General features: G+C 38.5%; 2 protein-coding genes across 4 annotated transcripts; both read left to right on the top strand.

Annotated features, from left to right (window-relative positions):
* Positions 1–1,002: 1,002 nt before the first annotated feature.
* LOC126694133 (disease resistance protein RPS2-like) lies at positions 1,003–9,869 on the top strand. Of its 3 annotated transcripts, XM_050390216.1 has the most exons (5): positions 1,004–1,162; positions 1,269–1,370; positions 5,959–9,210; positions 9,347–9,505; positions 9,608–9,869. In XM_050390216.1, the coding sequence occupies exons 3-4, from the start codon at positions 6,026–6,028 to the stop codon at positions 9,453–9,455; spliced, it is 3,294 nt and encodes a 1,097-aa protein (XP_050246173.1). In that variant the 5' UTR covers positions 1,004–1,162; positions 1,269–1,370; positions 5,959–6,025; the 3' UTR covers positions 9,456–9,505; positions 9,608–9,869. The 3 variants fall into 3 exon arrangements, with proteins under 3 accessions (XP_050246174.1, XP_050246173.1, XP_050246172.1); XM_050390217.1 differs by having other exon boundaries at positions 1,003–1,370; positions 6,016–9,210; XM_050390215.1 differs by having other exon boundaries at positions 1,004–1,370.
* Positions 9,870–14,981: 5,112 nt separating this feature from the next.
* LOC126694138 (uncharacterized) lies at positions 14,982–15,799 on the top strand. Its single transcript, XM_050390220.1, has 2 exons — positions 14,982–15,046; positions 15,130–15,799. The coding sequence occupies exons 1-2, from the start codon at positions 15,014–15,016 to the stop codon at positions 15,661–15,663; spliced, it is 567 nt and encodes a 188-aa protein (XP_050246177.1). The 5' UTR covers positions 14,982–15,013; the 3' UTR covers positions 15,664–15,799.
* The last annotated feature ends 4,755 nt before the right edge of the window (positions 15,800–20,554 follow it).

Genomic DNA, 20,554 nt, shown 5'->3' with positions numbered 1-20,554 from the left:
GTGTTTAGAGAGAGCTCAAGCCGAGAGCTTAGAGAGACTGAGCTTGGGTTTAGAGTGAGAAAGAGGGCTCGGTGAGATTTATTGTGGGAGCTTGAAGGGTCGGTCATGGAGGTCCGATAGAGGAGCTCACTGCTGAGATGACGTCAATGATTAAGGGAAACGAGCTTGAAGGGTTGGCCATGGAGTTTCATTTGAGGCAGCTTAAATGAAACCCAACCACAGTAGCAAACCCACCCCTATTTCTAACTTCAAACCCACTTTGAACCCCGACCACAGTGGGGAGAGAAGCCAAGATCAAAGCGGGATTTTTGTGCTATTCCTCCACTTTGTTCTTATAGAAGTTCTTAAGCAATCAAAACCCTAGTTTTTTTTTATTTTTGTTATGTTTGTTTTTTTTAAAAAAATGTGTTTTTCTAACGGCAAAAGGAGAGGTGGGTAACAGATCCCTAATGGAAGTTACCTTAGGTGGGTAAAGTATAAAGTTTTAAACTACAGGTAGACAAAGTGAAAACGGACTATACCACAAGTGAGTTTATTTTAATTATCTCTTTTTTATGTCATAACTTTCACAAGACAAATAGAAATATCAAATACTAAGCAAAGGTAGATATAGTATTTATTTATATGTTGATTAGTTAAACTTGTGATAGCAATAATAATATACAAATTATAAGGACACTTATATTATATTAAGTAAAATAAAAATTTTAAATTAAGATAATTATATACTCAATTATATCTATTGCTTTTAAAAGAAAGTAATTTTAGAATCATACAATTTTATATATTTTTTGGGCACAATTGTAAATTTAAATGTCTAACATTTATATATAAACTCATTTTTTTTTTTTTATTAGTTACTCTTTATCAGTAAAAAAGCTAGAAAATAAATGGTGGTATTAGATTTTTTTTTTAAAAAAAAATTTGTAAATATTTATTGAAACTTGAAAGTTCTTTAAGAGTTCAGATATTTGCCACATCACCTTGGGCAAGGTGATAAAAAAGGAATGGCTGAAACTTGCACACATTTAATGAGGTGAACGGTTCAAAGACAAAAAGTCGAAGACCTAAGAGAAGACTTGGACAATTTGGACACATTTAAAGCAGCCCATTAACCACACATATTTTAGAAAAAGATAAACCGAGTTTTCTTAGCAAAGTTGTACGAAATTTCTGCTGACTTGCTAATTTCCCATTTTCTTTATACATCATAAAAAATGCTTCACATATTGAATCTTGTGCTCTGAATCACTTTCCTCTTTCTACAGAGGGAGATTTATGATGCTCGTTGTTACCTTCTTGGCGTAACTTTAATGCTTATTTTTCCACTGTAATCAATATCTTGAAGAAATATCGCCATTTCAATCCAGGTATAATACTGCCCACTTCTTTCTAATCTCATTTGATTTCCTAATAGTTTGTTCTCTGCCACTTATCCTACTGAAAGTTGATTTCATATATATGCTTCAATTGATGTGATTAGCTTTGTTACCATATAATAATTTATGTGGGATTATGATTGAAAGAGAAAAATAAAGATCACAATTAAAATTAACATGGTTTGGTCCGACAATTTATGTTTTCGTTAAAAAGCCCTTAACAATTAGATCTATGCTATAAACTTATTTTTTTACAATGAACTTTAGACTAATTCTAGATTAACTCTAAACTTCCTTTATATGCTCAAAAATTAAGGTTATTATAAGTAGGATTAGGATATTATCTTGTTTACAATACAAGTACATTGAACTTCCATTAGGATAATTGACTTAGATCATGATTAGACCTTAATATTTTTAACAATATAAAGTATGATGAGATCGTTGAGATGTTAAAAAACAAATACTAACTATTAATTAATAATAGAACTTTTTCTCCAAAAATAATAATAATAGAACTAATACTTATTGTTCTGATTATTGATATTTAATTGAAAACATAAATTGTGACTGGTTTACTAAAAGAAATTTAAAATATATACGCTACTATTAAATAAGGAATAATAATAATAATAATAATTTTTTTTTTTTTTACATTTGCTCCCATAAAAAAAAAAAAAAAAAAAAAAAATTTCAGGCCACTTTATACTTCAAAATCAAAGATTTTTTTTTCCCAATTATAATAAGGGGCCTAATCTTAACCGATTTACAAAAATCAATTTTTAGTAAAGCAAATAACACTAGCTTCGTCACGTACTCATAGAAATGAATAAAAAACCATTCAGATTGGACTGAAAATTTGGTATGGTCTGTTGAATTCAGTCACTCCTAATCCCATTTTTGTAAAAAAATAGGGTCAACCAAATTGAACAGGACAATTCTATATATATATATTTTAAAAACTAATAATCTAACTCTCCCTTCTCCTCTCATTTTATTTTAATACCATTGAACTTATGTTTTGATTTTTTTGAATCAGTTAGACCAAAATTATTTGCAAAAAAACCAAAATATTCAAAGTCCAAAGTGCAAGCCCAGGATCGAAATCCGGAACGGACTGACCAGGACGGGTTGAGATTGATCATTTGTCCAAGCTTTTATGGGACTGAACAGACCGGTTTGGTCCCAAAAAATGAAATAAATAGCCTAGACTAGACAGTGAACACCTCTACTTGCTACATGCATATTCAAATGCTTTTTTTTTTTTTTTTTTTAATATTTAATTTAATTTTTCAAATTTTCACTTTTGTAATACTCATTTTCAATGGTTTCATAATATAAATTTATAATAACATTCAAAATTAAATTAGCTAAAAATTTTGGCCATCCAATGATACGAAATACAATAAGATTTAATCCTAAATCATTTAAAATTTCATAACATCTATTAACCATATAAAAAGAGGCAATACCTCTACTGTCATTTTGGTTTATTGAGCCACTTTGTCTTCTTCTTCTTCTTTTTCTTTTTATTTTTTTAATTTTTAATTTTTTTTTTTAGTTTTGAACAGTAGCTACAGCTTTTTTTTTTCTTTTCAGTCTTCCGCTTGTACTTTTTTTTTTCCTTTTATATATATTGTTATACTAATACAACAGATTTCACAATATTTTCACAATTATTGAGGTGTCAATTTCTTATAAGTCAAAATAAAATAATAAAATATGAAACTGTGACCAACTACAACTGAAAATAAATATTTTGTGAAAATGTTATGACACTTGTTAGGTGAATGTATAAAAACTATGGTACTTTTGGTTTATTCAATATGTAATTTTTTTTTTCTTGGTCGGTTTGTTCTCTTTTTTCTACTTGTACTGATTAAATAAAAAGAGGCAATGCCTCTACGGTGCCCCTTTTGGTGTAGTGAGCCATTTTTTCCCCCAAGTCTTGAACAGTTGTTATAGTGCCACTTTGGTTTCTTCAAGTAGCATTATAGGTTTGTAGCTACAGTAGCCACAACCCCTTTTTTTTTTTTTTTTTTTTTTCATTCAGTCTTTCATTTGTACTTTTTTTTTTTTTAAATATTTATGAGAACCTGCATATATATTGTTATACTGACACAACAAATTTCACAATATTTTCACAATTATTGAGATGTCAATTTTTTATAAGTCAAAATAAAATAATAAAATATGAAACTGTGACCAATCACAACTGAATATAAATGTTTTGTGAAAATGTTGTAACACTTGTTGAATAAATGTGTAAGAACTACAGTACTTTTGGTTTATTCAATATGTACTGTTCATTTTTTTTTTTTTTGGGTCTCAGTCATCGATTTGTGCTCTTTTTTCTATATATAAAAAGAGAGAATAGGCTCATGAATAGTGTTATGAACAGTATTTTTGGTTTAGTGACTTGCCTTTTTACTCTTTTTTTTTTCCTTCAAGTTCACTAACTTGGTTGGAGCTTTTTTTTTTTTTTTTTTTTTTTTTTTTTTTTTTTTTAAGGATCTTTATATGTTTACTTTTTACTTGTAATGTAAGCTTACATTGTATCCACACAAAAAGTAGCAAATATTATATACATTTTCCAAAAAAAAAAAAAAAGTACAAATTTTGCAAATATGTATAACATTTACCAATTTTTATGTGTTTACAATATAAATTTACATTGTAAGTGCAATGTATATTTCTATATATATATATATATATATATATATATAAAGAGTAAATGGGAAAAGTTACAGTAATTTCGCTACAGTAATTTTGATTTGTTTAACTTTCACTGTTTTGCTGGCCTTTTTATTTTTATTTTTTTTTGGTGAATGTATAAAGTTATAGTATATTTGTTATATTATTTTTGGTTTGTCCACAATAATTTTCACAACACTTTCATAACAAATTAAATATGGTAAATTGTTATTGATTCTAATTTAAACTTACCAATGAAACTACTTTTTTGCCCACCAATAACAACTTGTAGTAACCTACTACTTATAATTTGTTATGAAAATGTCATGGACATAACATTTTTTTGTGTGAAAAATGTTAAAACATATTGATGTTGTCACAATATTTTCAAAACTGCTGAGTTGTCAATTCTTTACAAGTTAAAATAAAATATAACAAAATTATAAAGGTATTATGAAAATGTTGCATCATTCTGTTGTGTTTTTAGAAATTTTTTGTTGGCTTAATCAACTTTGTTGATATTCGTTATCATTCTTAGAAGTTTTTGGAGAATAGATATATTGTCTTTAGCAGTAGGTATTAAAAAAAATATTATAGTTAAATAAATATTTATATGTTAAATAACTACCCTAACTTTGTGGTTAATCAAAATTCTTAAACAAATGAGATTAACTTTTTACGATATAATTATCAAAATTCTTATAATTAATGTTTCTTTTGATTAATGTAAATTTCTATATATTTTAAAAATCAAATAATTCATGTATTTGTTTTGTAATATAAATAAAATTTAGAATTGACCTTAATTATTAGACTACTTTTTTTCCACATGCTATCTAGTTTTTTTAATAAAGGAGTAAAAATTTGAATATTCTACACCACTCTCGATTTTCTCAAATGGAGACTTTTTGACCAACATACCTTTGATAGTGGAGTTTATGCAAAGGTAGATCATTAATGGGCCAAATTAACCTCTGTCCTCACTCCTATCAGTTTAGGGATACAAACACAATTTTGTATTTAGCAGTGGAGGACTTTGAGGTGGATGTGACGAAGGAGTCTAGTATATTTGGAACTTGGGCTTTTGAGAATTAATTACTTCATCAAGCCCATTTATTTGATTTATCAAATTTCACCCACTTAAGGATTTATTAGAATATTTCTTATACTTTGTCAGTTCCCTAAAATGCTTATTACAAACAATTTAAGATCGCCATTAGAATTGTCTTAAACCAAATCAACACAATCATGAGTAGTATGAGTGTATGACACTTGAGTTTATCCATGATAAACAGAGTTCAAGGATTGTAGAAGAAGATTAGACCTACACGAGTGAACCTATATTTCTAATATCAATTGAAAGTTACGTTTAGACCTCTAATTGGCTTAACCACCAATTCTAATTAATTGATTCACAACTTAATCTAGGTTGTTAATTAATCAAGATTCAAGTCACAATGTCTATATAGATAAACACAATCAAAACAATAGAAAAACACACAGAAGTGAAAACTTTAAACAATAAACACTTTAAGGCAATCCCGAATAAGAAAACTAGAAGGTTATTACAGTACATACGATGCTCCTACTAGCAACTATAGAATCTTGTCTTGAGCCTTCTAAGGTACTACGATTCGTTGCTTGGAAATTAGATTGTAATATTCTAATTTTTATTTTTTATAATAAGTGTTCTTATATAAAAATTTTAAAATAACTATATAAATTCCTTTTATAAAAATAATTAGTGCACCTTAGATAATTAATTCATGAAAATCAATGCAGTTGTCCCATTAATATATGATGAAAATTAATTATAGTATTTCACTGAAAAAAAAAATGCAAAGTTTTGATTTTGATGAGGCAGAACTTTTTTTTGGAGAAACAGATGAGGTAGAACTGAAAAGGTTAATTGAAGAGAATTCTGATATAGAACCTTATGCAGAGACTTACGAATGGAGAAGTTAGCCCAATTTCTTGAACCAGAAAAACTAAACCAAGTTCTTGAACTTAAAAAAAAGATTTGGGATGAAATTGGCAAATTATACAATTATCATAGCAGCGCTGGTGACCATGTGAATAAGCTCAAGAGAAAATGGGGAGAACTAGAATGTCAGAAGACGGACGTAGAAGAAAAAATGAATTCTGAACTTTTTCCAGGAAAGAGACCAAAGAGAGAAGTTCAACTTTGGCTCCAAGAGGTAGAAACAATTAACGGGGAGATACAAACTATTGAAGAAGAAGGTAGCAGAGGGATCTGGAAGTATTTCCCACGTATGCATATGGGAAAACTTGCATGCCAGAAGATACAAGAGGTGGAAGAACTTCATCAAAGAGGTGGTTGTTTTAGAGATAGTTTGGTAGTTGATCAACCTGTAAGCCATAGAGAAGAATTGCCGACTACAACATTAGTAGGAGAAAGAACAACCAAAAGAACAATTGAAAGGGTTCGAGAACACTTATTGGATGAAAATTTTAGGAGGATTGCTGTTTATGGCATGGGAGGCATTGGTAAAACGACAGTCATGAAACAAATCAATAATGATCTATCAAAAGAGAGAGACAAGTTTGATAATATAATTTGGGTTACTGTATCAAAGCCATCAAGTGTTTTCAAACTACAACATGACATTGCATGCAAGTTGAAACTAGATCTCACAAACTTTGGGGATGAAACTACAAGGGCAGGCAAGCTGAACAATGAATTGAAAAATTGGAAGAGGTATGTGTTAATCCTAGATGATGTGTGGGAAGCATTTCCTCTTGAGGATGTAGGGATCCCAGAGCCCACTCCAACAAATGGATGCAGATTACTATTGACAACTCGAAGTTTGGAAGTTTGTAATCGTATGGATTGTGTGAATATTAAAATGGAGCTTCTTTCAAAAGAAGATTCGTGGGATTTGTTTTTGGATAAAGTGGGTCGTGATGTTTTGAATACTCGAGATATAGAACCAATTGTGAAGAAGGTTGTCAAAGAATGTGCTTGTTTACCTCTTGCAATCGTCACAATAGCAGGAAGCTTAAAAAATGTAATTGACGTTTCAGAATGGAGGAATGCATTGAATGAGTTGAGGACACCAAAAAAGGGGCCCAAAAATGTAGATGCTGTTGCAATATTTGAGAGGCTTCGATTTAGTTACGAACGCTTAAAAGATGAGGACCTTCAACATTGTCTGTTGTATTGTGCACTATTTCCTGAAGACCATGAGTTTGAAAGAGATAGATTGATTGAGGATTTAATTGATGAGGGAATAATAGAACGGATGGAGAGCAGGCAAGCAGAGTTTGATAGGGGCCATACTATGTTGAATAAACTTGAAAGGGCTTGCTTATTAGAAACTGGGATTAACCGTGATGTGAAACTGCATGATCTAATAAGAGACATGGCCCTCGAGATTGCAGGTCCTAAGTTCATGGGAGCAGCTGGCGATAGAGTGATAGATTTTATGCCGCATGAAGAAAGATGGGGAAAGGATCTTGAAAAAGTTTGTTTGATGGGCCGGGGGTATAGGCTAGACTTTCCTAATATATCACCAAGGTGTCCTAAACTTTCAACCTTGCTTCTACACAATAATTTTTTTGGTGGAATCATTGCAAATTCTTTTTTTGTGCATTTGCGTGGACTCAAAGTTCTTCATATACGTCACAGTGAGATTACATCTTTGCCGAATTCAATCTCTGATCTGGAGAATCTTGCTACATTAAGGCTTATTTCTTGTTTCTCTTTATCTCATATTCCTTCATTAGCAAAGCTTATGGCATTAAGGAAGTTGGATCTTGGAGGGTCAAATTGTATAGAAGAAATACCTCATGGTTTGGAAATGTTGGTCAATTTGAGATACCTCAATCTCGAAGGAACCAAAATACCGGAGATTCCATCGGGGATTTTATCCAAACTTTCTCAACTCCAAGTTCTCAAATTTAATCGTGGGAAATTGAATGTAGAGGAGATAGTAAGCTCGAAATTAGAGTGTTTTAAAGGAGCATTTTATGGTGTTGATGACTTCAATAAATACGTGGGATCCTTGAGGGAGGGACGACTTAGCCAGTACCAATTTTTAGTGACGGCCGGAGTAGACGAATGTGAATTTTGGGAAAGTGAGGGCAAATGTGTAATGTTATACAATTGCGATGTAAGTCTGCTCCCAAAAGACGCTCAAACCCTAACGATTCACAAATGTGACAATTTTGGAAAATTGAATGTAGAGGAGATAGTAAGCTTGAAATTAGAGTGTTTTAAAGGAGCATTTTATGGTGTTGATGACTTTAATAAATACGTGGGATCCCTGAGGGAGGGACGACTTAGCCATTACCAATTTATGGTGAGAGAAATGACGGCCAAAATAGACGATTGTGTAGTTTGGGAAAGTGCGGCCGGCAAATGTGTACTTCTATCCAAAATAGACGATCGTGTAAGTCTGCTCCCAAAAGACGCTCAAACCCTAGTTATTTTCAATTGTGACAATTTAAGAAGTTCATCTGATGCTCCATATTTGGAATGCGCAAGAGAACTGAAGTCTATTTCTATTGTGCGGTGTGAAGAAATAGAAGACGTTCTTTCTTATTCTTACACCTTCCCTCTTCAAAGCCTTGATCTCCGTTATTTGGGTAAGTTACAAGTGCTGTTTAGGGAAGAGAAAGTTGCATCACCACTACCACTAGACATCCCACCTGGCACCTTTTCCTGTCTCAAACAATTTATAATTGCCAGGTGTCCGAATATAAAGAAGCTCTTCACGCCTGGCTTGCTGCAAAACCTGGCCAACCTGGAAGAGATTGTAGTAGGCTACTGTGAGAGATTAGAGGAAATAATAGGTGCGGCATCGGATGAAGTTGAAGAAGAAATAGAGGACACCACCATATTCCCCCGATTGAGGGAGTTGGTATTATATGACATGCCGAGACTGGAGACCATCTGCAGTAGCAGTAATGCAATAGTTTGTGATTCTCTCCAAAATATTAAGATAGTAAAGTGTCCAAAGCTTAAGAGATTACCTCTTTCTCTGCGGGATGAACAACTATCTTCTCCACCTTCTTCATTAGAGATTATAACAGAGAAAGAATGGTGGGAGTTGCTGGAATGGGACAATCATGTTACTAAGAATGCCCTTGAACCCCTCCGTGTGGATCCTGATGAGTATGACTCTCTTTTCACTTTTATATCTTTGGTTTATCTTTTATGAGGGTCATTCAATTTATTCCTTATCTACTTATAATACTCCTTGCTTTCTTTCTAATCTCGTTTCCTTTTATGCCCTATTTGGACCACCTAGCGATGAGAGCTCAACGGACGGATCAGATTCAGACGAAGAGCCACTTAGCAGTGAGATCTCTATGGACGGATCAGATTCACACGAAGAGCCACTTAGCAATCAGCAATGAAATCTCGTACTCGATCAATGTACGGGGCAGATTTACATGACTTTTCCTTTGTAAGTCAGACCCCAGACATATATGCTTATCCTTTTTAATTATTTTTCCTATAAAAATTGTTTTCACAAGTGGTTTATTTTCCTGTTTGGTTTGATATATAGGATGTCACCAAGTCGAGGCAGCTTGTGAAATAATTTTGCTGTGTAGGCCCGCAACAAGAACTTGACTCTCAAGCTGTTTTTCTGTGTGATTCTTGTTTTATTGGTTGTTAATTTCTTTTTATTTGAACTTTTTTGGGTTATGATTTATGAACACGAGTTCGTCTTTTAGACTAAGTGGTGTGATCTTCTGTAATATTTGATACTCCATGTTAAATTGTTTGGTAATTGTGCAAGGATTCAAACATTGTCTGTTTCTGTTTTATTCATTGACTTTTCTCTAAATTCTTTTACCTCAAAGGTGAATCAAGAAGGGCATCCTTAGATATATGTTGTGAACTAGAAAGACAGTGTGTGCAAATCAACCCAACCGCATGGGCATATGACACATCCTCTTCTCTGAACTTTTTGTTACTGCTGCATTGGCTGTTCTTTTGATTAGAGACTTGCAGTATTCATAATAAACAGATACTTGATATCTTCGATAATTGGAACCATTTTCCAAAAATAAGAAGCATTTTTATGATTAAGAAAGCCTTGTTTCGAATCTAGCTCCCTCTCTGCAGACCGAAGCTGCAATGGCTAGAGCTTAACCAGCCTGCAATTTTGCCCCAACGATTGACTTTGAAATGCTGCTTTGTGTGCAAACTACATCATCAAGTTGATAATGTTTATTTCTCCATTCCTCTATTAATATTCCTTTCTTTTATGGGTCCAACTTATTTCAGTGAATTTCAAGTTTCTATAAAACCCCACTCTAAACTATTAAGTTTTAAATCACTTGTTAAATGTTATCTTTATCATACAATTTAGGCTAAAATATTTTTTGAACATGAAGAATGTTAAAAGTCTTAAAAGACTGTGTATTAAACTACGTAAAATACAGTACAAGGCTTTGCCTTACATATAGGTAAATTCTGTGACACAACAGACTTAAAAGACACCAATGAGATTGTCTTGATCAAATCTGGCTGCTATATGTCTGTCACTTCAAGTTTTTATACATAACAACTGATCAAAATCATGGATGAGAGATATCAGACTCTAAAGCTTGTTTGTTTTATTTGTCCCTTTAATTGTATAATATAATCTACATGCGTGCATTTTGTATTTGGTGAATGCAAAGTGCATCAATCAATCTGCTTGGTTTTGCACCACCCATTCTTGAAATTTCTGCAGATGGAATATCAACAAAGCCTCTCTAATTGTGAGACAAATAACTACTGTTTTTTTTTTTTTTTTTTTTTTTTTTTTTTTTTTTTTTTGTCACTGTCCAACTATAGCATCCAACATCCTCCTCTTGCCTTCTCTGTTCTTGCCAACAAAACTTGCTCCTTCCCATTTACCGCTTCTTCCCTTAACAGCTGCATAGGCTGTTCTTTTGATTAGAGACACCTCAATTTGCTGTATTCTGATAAATAGATTTGTATTATATTTGATAATTGAGACTATTTCCAAAAAAGAAGAAGCTTTCTTATGATGAAGAAAGCCTTGTTTGTAAACCAGCCTAGCTAGCTTCCCCATGAAGACCAAAGCTGCAATGGTTAGAGCTGAACCAGCCTGAGATTATTACCCCAATCATTAGCTTTGAAATGATGCATTGTGTGCAAGTTACTTCATTCATTTGTATAATGTTTGAATTTTCTTTTCTTTTCTGTGTCCAAATTAATTTATTGAATTTTAAATGTTTATAAAATTAAACCCACTTTCGACTAAAGTTTTAAATCACTTGTTAAATGTTATCTTTTAGGCTAGAATTGTTTTTGAACATGAAGTAATTCTTTATGAGTCTTGTTTCACAGTGGCTTTGAAAGACACCCATGAGCTTGTCTTGATCTAATATGGTTAATATATAATTATATATATATAGTTCACTTCAAGGTTCTTCTACAAAACAACTTATCAATGACTTGGATGAGAGATGTTAGAATCTAAGGCTTGTTTGTTTGTGTTATCCATTTAATTGCATGATATACCCACCTGCACTTTGTTCTGCCAAATAGTGTTATCGGTAGAGTCTTAGAGCTACATTAGCTCACTAATGATTGATGTGCTCATAGTTCAAAGGAAATACATCCTTTCAACCTTAACTCTCTTCTAAACTCTCAGCCTTTGTCTCTACGACTCAATCCAATTTCCAGACAAACTGTATTTCTTGAGCTATTACCAAGTTTATAAATCTCATAGAGGTGAACCATAACTAGAAGCAGATGGGAAATTGGGAATATGTTACACCTCATGTAATTGGTTAGGAGTTAGGACTTAAGAGTGTCTTTTTATTCTTTAAAATTGTGGCACTACCGCGTAATTAATGTTGCCGCAGACCAAGATTACTTGGTGTTTTTTAGCTTACTAAATAGTAATTCGCTTGGCTTCAAACTTTTAGTCCTTTCTCTTTTGTTTGAAAAAAAAAAATGATAGAAAAGTATAGGGCTTAAAAACGCCACTATAGGGCTCCTTGAATATGGGGCGATAGTGGATTAAAAAAACATGGTACTCGAGCTTGCCAAGCTCGAGTACCTAAAAAGTGGTATATTGCTATATATTTCCCAAACAGTGTTTCGAGCCTAAATATTTTAAAAATCAATGCTAATGGGCCAAAATCGCCTCCTTGAACCGTATCTCAATTGGCCCAAAAGAAAGAGAATGAAAATGCCAAAGTGAACACAAACAATTTTGTGCTCCCAAAATTTGACTTGTTAAAATTATAGGAGCGTGAGCTCGAATCATTTTATTTCAAGCTTTAAAATGTATATTTGAGATGATTCCAATAATTTCAACTAGTAAATTCTTTTGTTATAAAATAAATATATGGGGTTCAAATCTACCTATACTAAGAGGGAACTTATTGGTATTTTGACTTAATAGTTTGTTCATATTGAATACCCTAGAGCATATACATCAAAAGTTATTGATGACGTCGAAAACCGTCACCAATGGGTCACACCGTACTCGCGACTCGAATCGAACCTGCACGACGAAACAAACAAAAGAATCCTTCAGAGAAGCACCGGTGTGGTGCCGGCCGAAGGCTCTCCGACGGTCAAGTTAGAATTCCTTTGTTTTACTTAGTGCGTTAGAGAGGGTTCATAAAAGCATACCTCGGTTTCTGTGGGTATTACGCCTTTTTATAGTGATAAGGGGTTGACTTTCCCTTTTTGGTTTCCACATCTTTTCAATGTGGGACTCTATTCCCAATTCTTCCAAACGTGGTGAGCAAGGATTCCCATTTCCGGATCATGGGCCCTCGCTGCGTCAGCAGTGATGGGCCTTCAAAGCTGGGACCATACTTACGCAGGCCCAAGAGACCCAATCCGTCAGGCCCATTAAGGTAAGCCCATCATGCCCAATATTTTATCATCTTCAGTTGCCCCCTTCACCCCAATGATCCGTCATCTTTAAGGACAAAGGATCAATGGGGTGACGGTCCTTATGTATGGCTACGACGGATTCATGCAGAATAGGATGACGGTCCCAGATGGATCAACTCGTCAAAGGAAGAATCATCAAGTTGACGGTTACATGACGGGTACAAATCTGTTGGTACGTACTGACAGGTTGTCAGCATTTATTAAGCATGCCACGTGTCACTCTCCGAATGGTCGTTGTATAGGATCGAAGCGTCGCTTCGTCTTCCGTGCACTTCCTATATATATAAGGCGCCTCACTCTTTCATTTTTCAATTTTCACTCAGAAAACATTTGTCAGAGCGAAGCCGTCAACCTTGTCAGAGAAATCCGTCGAGGACGAATATTTGCTGATTACACCAACCGTCACCTATCCTCTGCTAAGTTCGGTAAGTGCTTCTAATTTACTATAGTCAAGTTACATTTTCGTCCATGCATTGTTGTTAGGCTTTCCATACCCGTCAACACTTTCAAACCCGTCAGTCTTAGGTTTTATTGTCAATTGTAGGAAATGTCTAGTGCGTCAAGTAACCAGTCGGTGGTTCGTGATGGGACGGAATACGAGGATGTATACCCGTCCGGTCATAAAGACCAAGAGAGCCCCGGCGAAAGTCGGAGTCCGTCTGCCTCCTCTTCATCCTCAACAGATGAGGATGTGGAGATAGTTGAAGTAGATGGTTCCGACGATGACGGGGATCGAGCACTGGAGTCTGTTGTAGGTGCTGATGGACTAAGGCAGTTCATTATGTTACCAGAGTGGACGGTGCATAGGTTTACATCCGTCATCAGAGAGAAACATTTCAGCACCTTCAGAACCAACTTTCAAATCCCTGACTATGTTTCCATCCGTCTACCTTACGTGTCGGAGAAGTGTTACTATGAGGGGGTAGACGGTGTCGGAGTGTACGAGCAGGCGTTGAAGGCTGGACTTCGATTCCCGCTTTCTACACTTCATAGGGAACTCTTACAGTATCTGGGGTTGTCCGTCACCCAGATATCCCCTAACGCCTGGAGGGTCTTCATAGCCATGGAGATTCTTTACGGTGCAATGTCGAACGGGGAAAGGAAATTGACGGTCCGTGAATTTCTTCACTGTTACCGTCCAGACGAGATTTCCGGATCAAGGGGGATGTACAGTTTTGCTAGTCGGAGCTCCTTGTTGAAGGTGATTTTTGAGACCCCAGACTCAAATAGAGACTGGAAGAGTCGGTACTTCTTCCTGGAGGGTGACAGATGGATGAACCATCCAGGGGAGACGGAGTACATGCCCGTCGACACAACTTGGGCAGTAATAAATCAGACACGTATGCATCCGTCTTAATTTTATACTGCTATTCATATCCGTCCATTTTTATGTCTATATCTTGATCACCTTTCTCTGCAGGTAGACGGCGCCCACAAGTCAGCCTTGAGGAGTTTAGTTTCCTTGAAAAGATTTGCAGGAAAACTACGCCGGAGGAAAGGACTTGGGCTAAGTTGGTGAACCCAAGGACCATACATTGGTACTGTGACGGTCCTGAGCCCACCCAAGAAGCAATTAGATACGACGAACGAGTTCATAAACGTAAGCCCGTCAACTTTACTTTGTCATCTAACTGCCCTTACGTAGTTTTAATTTCATCCGTCATTATTTGCAGAGATGGATGACGCAAAAAGGAGAGCTTTGATCAAATCCCAAGCCGTCAAGAAGAGGGAATCCGGCGAGGTGGTTCCTAAGGTGTCGGCTTCAGCACCTAAGAGGAAACCAACATCAAAATCTGACCGTCCGTTTAAGCAACCAAAAGTCTCACTTGAGCCCGTGGTTGGTTTGATGGCAGAGGGTGTCAAGACCGTCACCCCAGCTAAGAAGGGGACGGGTAAAGGACTGATGACGGCCCCAGAGGGTAAGCAAGAGAGACCTCCTTCCCTTCTCCGTGATGACTCCAAGTATGCATTGGAGAAGCTGTCGTCCATCATCACGGCAAAAGACTATGAAGACCTGGGAAACCATTCGACGGAGGCCATGGGGGAGACGGGCCTCTTCTCCGTCGCTCAGGTTGGTTATGTTTGTCAAATAAGTTTTTATTTTTCTTTCTTCTTGTTACCTACATTATGTGACGGTCTCTTGTCTATTTGCAGTCCTTGGTCATGATGAAGGGACTACTTGACCGGTGTCTCAACCGTGAGAGTACCTTGGACCGGGTGCGCGCGAAGGCGCAGCAGACGGAGGAAGAGCTCGGACAACTTCAGGGATGGAGGTCCAAGATGGAGAAGAAGCTGGAGCTTTCTGAGCAGGCGAGGAAGGAGCTGGAGGAGAAGACGGCCACTTCGCTGACGGTCATAGAGAATAAAGAGGCTGAGATCAAACAACTCAAAGAAGATCTCCGTCAGGCTAAAGTGGCAGCCGTCGAGGAATACCGATGCTCGGAGTCCTGTTTGAGCGAGCTGTCGGACTCCTTCCTCCAAGGCTTCGATGATTCCCTCCGTCAAGTCAAGAAGGCTTATCCAGAGCTGGACTTGACAATGGTCAAACTTGAGGACCAAGCCCAGACTTCTGCCCTCCTCGTCGCCTCCGAAAACACGGAGGACCTTTTTGGCGACGGTGCTGCTCAAGGAGACGGAGAGTCCGCCCCGTCGAAGGATGTCCCAGTTGCTGAAGAAAAGAAAGATTGATGCCTATGTACTTTATTTTGTGAACAATCCGTCCCTCTTTTTTATTCATTTTTTAAGACAATCCGTCCTTTTTAATTGTATTAAACATTTGCCTTTGGGGCTTTTGGCTTAAAGTTCACATATGCTTTTTATAATTGTTTGGTACTCTGTTTAAAGCTCCGTCTACCTTCTTGAGGGAGTATTTTTGTGAGAATATTTTGTTTGTCCGTCCATATTGAGGACTTTTTTTTTTTTTATTGAGCACTTACAATTGGGGATCTGTTCATTCTGTGGTGTTGTATGACACTTTTGAACGGACTTATAAAAATTAACGTTGCTAGTGGTCCGTCCATTTTGCGTACATGCTCTTTTATTATCCTTGTGGGATAGTCCGTCCACTGTGTGGAATTATTTTCACCTTAGTGATCCGTCCACTGTGGACTTCTGTGTAATCACCTTGGTAGTCCGTCCATTGTGTATGTTTCATCGCATTAGTGATCCGTCCACTGTGTGGGATTATGTTCAACTAAGTGATCCGTCCACTTTGTGGCCTTGTATTTTTAATCACCATAGTGATTCGTCCACTTTGTGGACTTATGTTTCTTCACCTTAGTGATCCGTCCACTTTGTGGACTTACGTTTCATCACCTTAGTGATCCGTCCACTTTGTGGACTTTCGTTTCATCACCTTAGTGATCCGTCCACTTTGTGGACTTTCGTTTCATCACCTTAGTGATCCGTCCACTTTGTGGACTTACGTTTCATCACCTTAGTGATCCGTCCACTTTGTGGACTTACGTTTCATCACCTTAGTGGTCCGTCCACTTTGTGGACTTTCGTTTCATCACCTTAGTGATCCGTCCACCTTGTGGACTTTCGTTTCATCACCTTAGTGATCCGTCCACCTTGTGGACTTATGTTTCATCACCTTAGTGATCCGTCCACTTTTTGGACTTACGTTTCATCACCTTCGTGATCCGTCCACTTTGTGGACTTACGTTTCATCACCTTAGTGATCCGTCCACTTTGTGGACTTTCGTTTCATCACCTTAGTGATCCGTCCACTTTGTGGACTTTCGTTTCATCACCTTAGTGATCCGTCCACTTTGTGGACTTACGTTTCATCACTTTAGTGATCCGTCCACCTTGTGGAAGTGATAATCCTTGTAGGCTTATCCGTCCATCCTGCGGACTTGTCTGTCCATCCTGCGGACATCAAGTGATCATCCATTTGAAGGATCCGTCCATCTTATGGACTTTATTTTGCATCCGTATATTTGGTGGAACTCAGTTACTTTGTGGGCGACATTCAAGTAGAAAATCTAAGTTGATAGAAATGTGTAAAGGAAAAGTGCCTGCCCCCCCGGGCTTAAAAAGGCACGACAAGATTGTAGCAAAAATAGTTAAACAGTTGATGGAAAAGTTAATAATGTCAAAAAGTCTTAAAGGAAAAACTGGTTGTCGTGTCGCTATCACTGGTAGTATTTCCTCAAGTGCTCAGCATTCCACGGATGCGGCAGCTTTTCTCCGTCTACTGTCTCCAGGTGGTATGTTCCCTTCCTTTTCCACGACGCAACTCTGTAAGGTCCTTCCCAGTTGGGGCCGAGTTTTCCCTGTGTAGGATCTCTTGTTGCACCCATGACCCTCCTGAGTACGAGGTCTCCTACTTGGAAGCTTCTTTGTCGGACCCGGGAGTTGAAATGCCTGGACATGCGATCCTGGTATCTAGCGATCCTCTGCTCTGCAGCCGACCTGACCTCATCTATAAGGTCCAGCTGTAGCCTCGTGGATTCGTCATTCCTGCCCTCGTCGTGGTTGTGAACCCTGTAGCTTGTGAGCCCAACTTCTGCTGGGATGACTGCCTCGCTCCCATATGTCAGTCGAAACGGTGTCTCTCCTGTCGGAGTCCTCGCCGTTGTCCTATACGCCCACAGTATGCTTGGCAATTCTTCTGGCCATATGCCCTTTGCCCCCTCGAGCCGAGTCTTGATAATCTTTAGCAGGGATCGGTTTGTGACCTCAACCTGACCGTTAGCCTGAGGATGGGCGGGTGATGAGTAGTGGTTTTTTATTCCTAGCTGTGTGCAGAAATCACGGAAGGGGCCGTTATCGAACTGCCTCCCGTTATCTGAGACAAGGACTCTAGGAATACCAAACCTACATACTATGTTCCGCCAGACAAAACTTCTAATGTTCTTTTCTGTAATGGTGGCCAAGGCTTCTGCTTCTACCCATTTCGTGAAGTAGTCAATACCCACTACCAAGAACTTTAACTGCCTTATCGCCGTTGGGAAAGGTCCCATGATGTCCAGTCCCCACTGAGCGAACGGCCATGGAGCCGTTATGGGGGTTAGCTCTTCAGCTGGCTGTCCGATAAAATTGCTGAACCTCTGGCATTTGTCGCATCTTTTAACGTAGGACTCAGCATCCTTTTGCATGGTCGGCCAGTAATACCCAACTCGTAGCAGTTTGTGCACCAACGACCGCGATCCAGAATGATTCCCGCATATTCCTTCGTGTACTTCCCTCATCACGTAGTCTGCCTCTTCAACCCCGAGACATCTTAGGTAAGGACGGGAGAAACCTCTCTTGTAAAGAATGTCTTTTATCAAGACGAACCTTGCCGCTCGGACTTTTAACTTTCTCGCTGCCTCCTTCTCTTCAGGCAATATCCCGTCCTTTAGGTATGAAGTTATCTGCGTAGTCCAGTTTCTTTCGGAGCGTATCTCCTGCATGTTGTCGGGGTCTATTAGCGGAAAGATTTGAACAAAGGAAAGCACATTACCCGGTGTTATCATATGTTCTGCTGAAGCGGCTTTGGCTAGCCGATCAGCGGGCTCATTGTCTCCCCTGGGGATCTGGACGAATATTGCTTTTAGCCAGTCGACTCTAGCCCTCACTTGATCAAGATATCTCTTCAACCTTTCCCCTTTGCATTCATAATCTCCGTTTACTTGATTGGTCACGACTTGAGAGTCGCAATGCACGACCACACTTTCAGCTCCGGCGGCTTTGACTAGGTCGAGTCCTGCTGCTACCGCTTCGTATTCTGCTTCGTTGTTGGTAATGGGGAAGTCGAGACGGACCATAGATTCAATCTCGTCTCCTTCAGGTGACAGCAATATTATGCCGGCTCCTCCAACTCGCTTATTGGATGATCCGTCGGTGTAGATGTTCCACTGGGGGGGTTCTTCTGCCCCCTTGTCCGCGTCATGCGTAAACTCTGCTATGAAGTCGGCTACAGCTTGTCCTTTAATGGCCACACGTGGACGGTATTTGATGTCAAACTCACTCAATTCTATTGCCCACAGCGTCAGTCGACCTGCGGCCTCAGGATTACTTAGTGCCCTTCGCAAGGGCTTGTCGGTCATTACGTTCACGGTATGGGCTTGAAAGTAGGGCTTGAGCTTGCGAGCCGCCGTGACCAACGCAAAAGCGAGTTTCTCCATAGGTTGGTATCTTTCCTCGGCACCGCGGAGCGCCCGGCTGGCGTAGTACACGGGCTTCTGTGCCCTGTCCTCCTCTCTGATTAAGGCCGCGCTGACGGCCACAGTGGAGACGGCCAAATAGAGGAAGAGCTCTTCACCTGGTTGCGAGGGGCTCAGTAGAGGTGGTGAAGATAGATAGGTTTTTAACTCCTCGAATGCTCGTTGACACTCGTCCGTCCACTCGAATGACTTTTTCAATGTTCGGAAGAAAGGTAAACATTTGTCCGTCGCTCTCGACACGAATCTATTCAATGCCGCTACCTTGCCGTTAAGGCTCTGTACTTCCTTCACGTTTCTCGGGGGGGCCATCTCCATTATGGCTCGGATTTTGTCCGGGTTAGCTTCAATCCCCCTTTGAGATACCATGAATCCTAGGAATTTTCCTGCCGTTACACCAAACGCGCACTTTCCTGGATTGAGCTTCATGTTGTAGGATCGAAGTGTGCCGAATGTTTCCTTGAGATCTTCCAAATGGTCTTCCTCCTTCCGGCTCTTCACCAGCATGTCGTCGACATAAACTTGGACGTTCCTCCCGATTTGCTGTGCGAACATCTTGTTCATTAGTCTCTGGTATGTTGCCCCTGCATTCTTCAGACCGAATGGCATTACTTTGTAACAGAAGAGACCTTGACTGGTTACAAACGAAGTCTTCTCCTAGTCGTCCTCGTGCATGCGGATCTGGTTATAACCCGAGAAAGCATCCATGAAGCTTAGCAATTGGTGTTGAGCCGTCGAGTCCACTAGGATGTCGACCCTTGGAAGGGGATAGCTATCTTTGGGGCATGCTTTGTTAAGATCGGTGAAGTCCACGTACATCCGCCATTTGCCACTCGTTTTCTTCACCATTACCACATTCGCCAGCCAATCGGGGTAGTAGACTTCCCTGATGAAGCTTGCATCTTGGAGTTTGCGGACCTCTTCCGCTATTGCTTGGTCTCGTTCCGGGGCGAATACTCTCTTCTTTTGTCGGACGGGTGGAAACGAGGGCAACACGTTCAACTTATGTACTGTGACCGAGGGATCGATTCCTGGCATATCGTCATGGCTCCAGGCGAACACATCCTTATTGCTTCTCAAGAAAGCCACGAGCTCTTGACGGATTGCGGGTTTTGCAAGCGTTCCGATCCTGGTGGTTCGGTCTGGATTGGAACCGTCGAGAGTTATCTCCTCTAGCTTCTCTGTAGGTTCTGTCGTCGTTCGGTGTTCTTCTATGTTCAAAGCCTGGATCTGGTCTTCCACCTCCATCATAGCTACGTAGCATTCTCGTGCGGCAATTTGACTTCCGCGTAGCTCTCCTACCCCATACTCTGTTGGGAACTTGATCATCAGGTGGTAAGTTGATGTTGCCGCCTTCCACGAGTTGAGCGTGGGTCGCCCAATAATAGCATTGTAGGCTGACGAGCAATCGACCACCAAGAATGTTA

This window comes from Quercus robur, chromosome 8, assembly GCF_932294415.1.
Source record: "Quercus robur chromosome 8, dhQueRobu3.1, whole genome shotgun sequence".
In the NCBI taxonomy this organism is placed as follows: Eukaryota; Viridiplantae; Streptophyta; class Magnoliopsida; order Fagales; family Fagaceae; genus Quercus; species Quercus robur.
The sequence above is the reverse complement of the archived record's forward strand: the minus strand, read 5'-3'. Positions and strand labels throughout refer to the sequence as shown.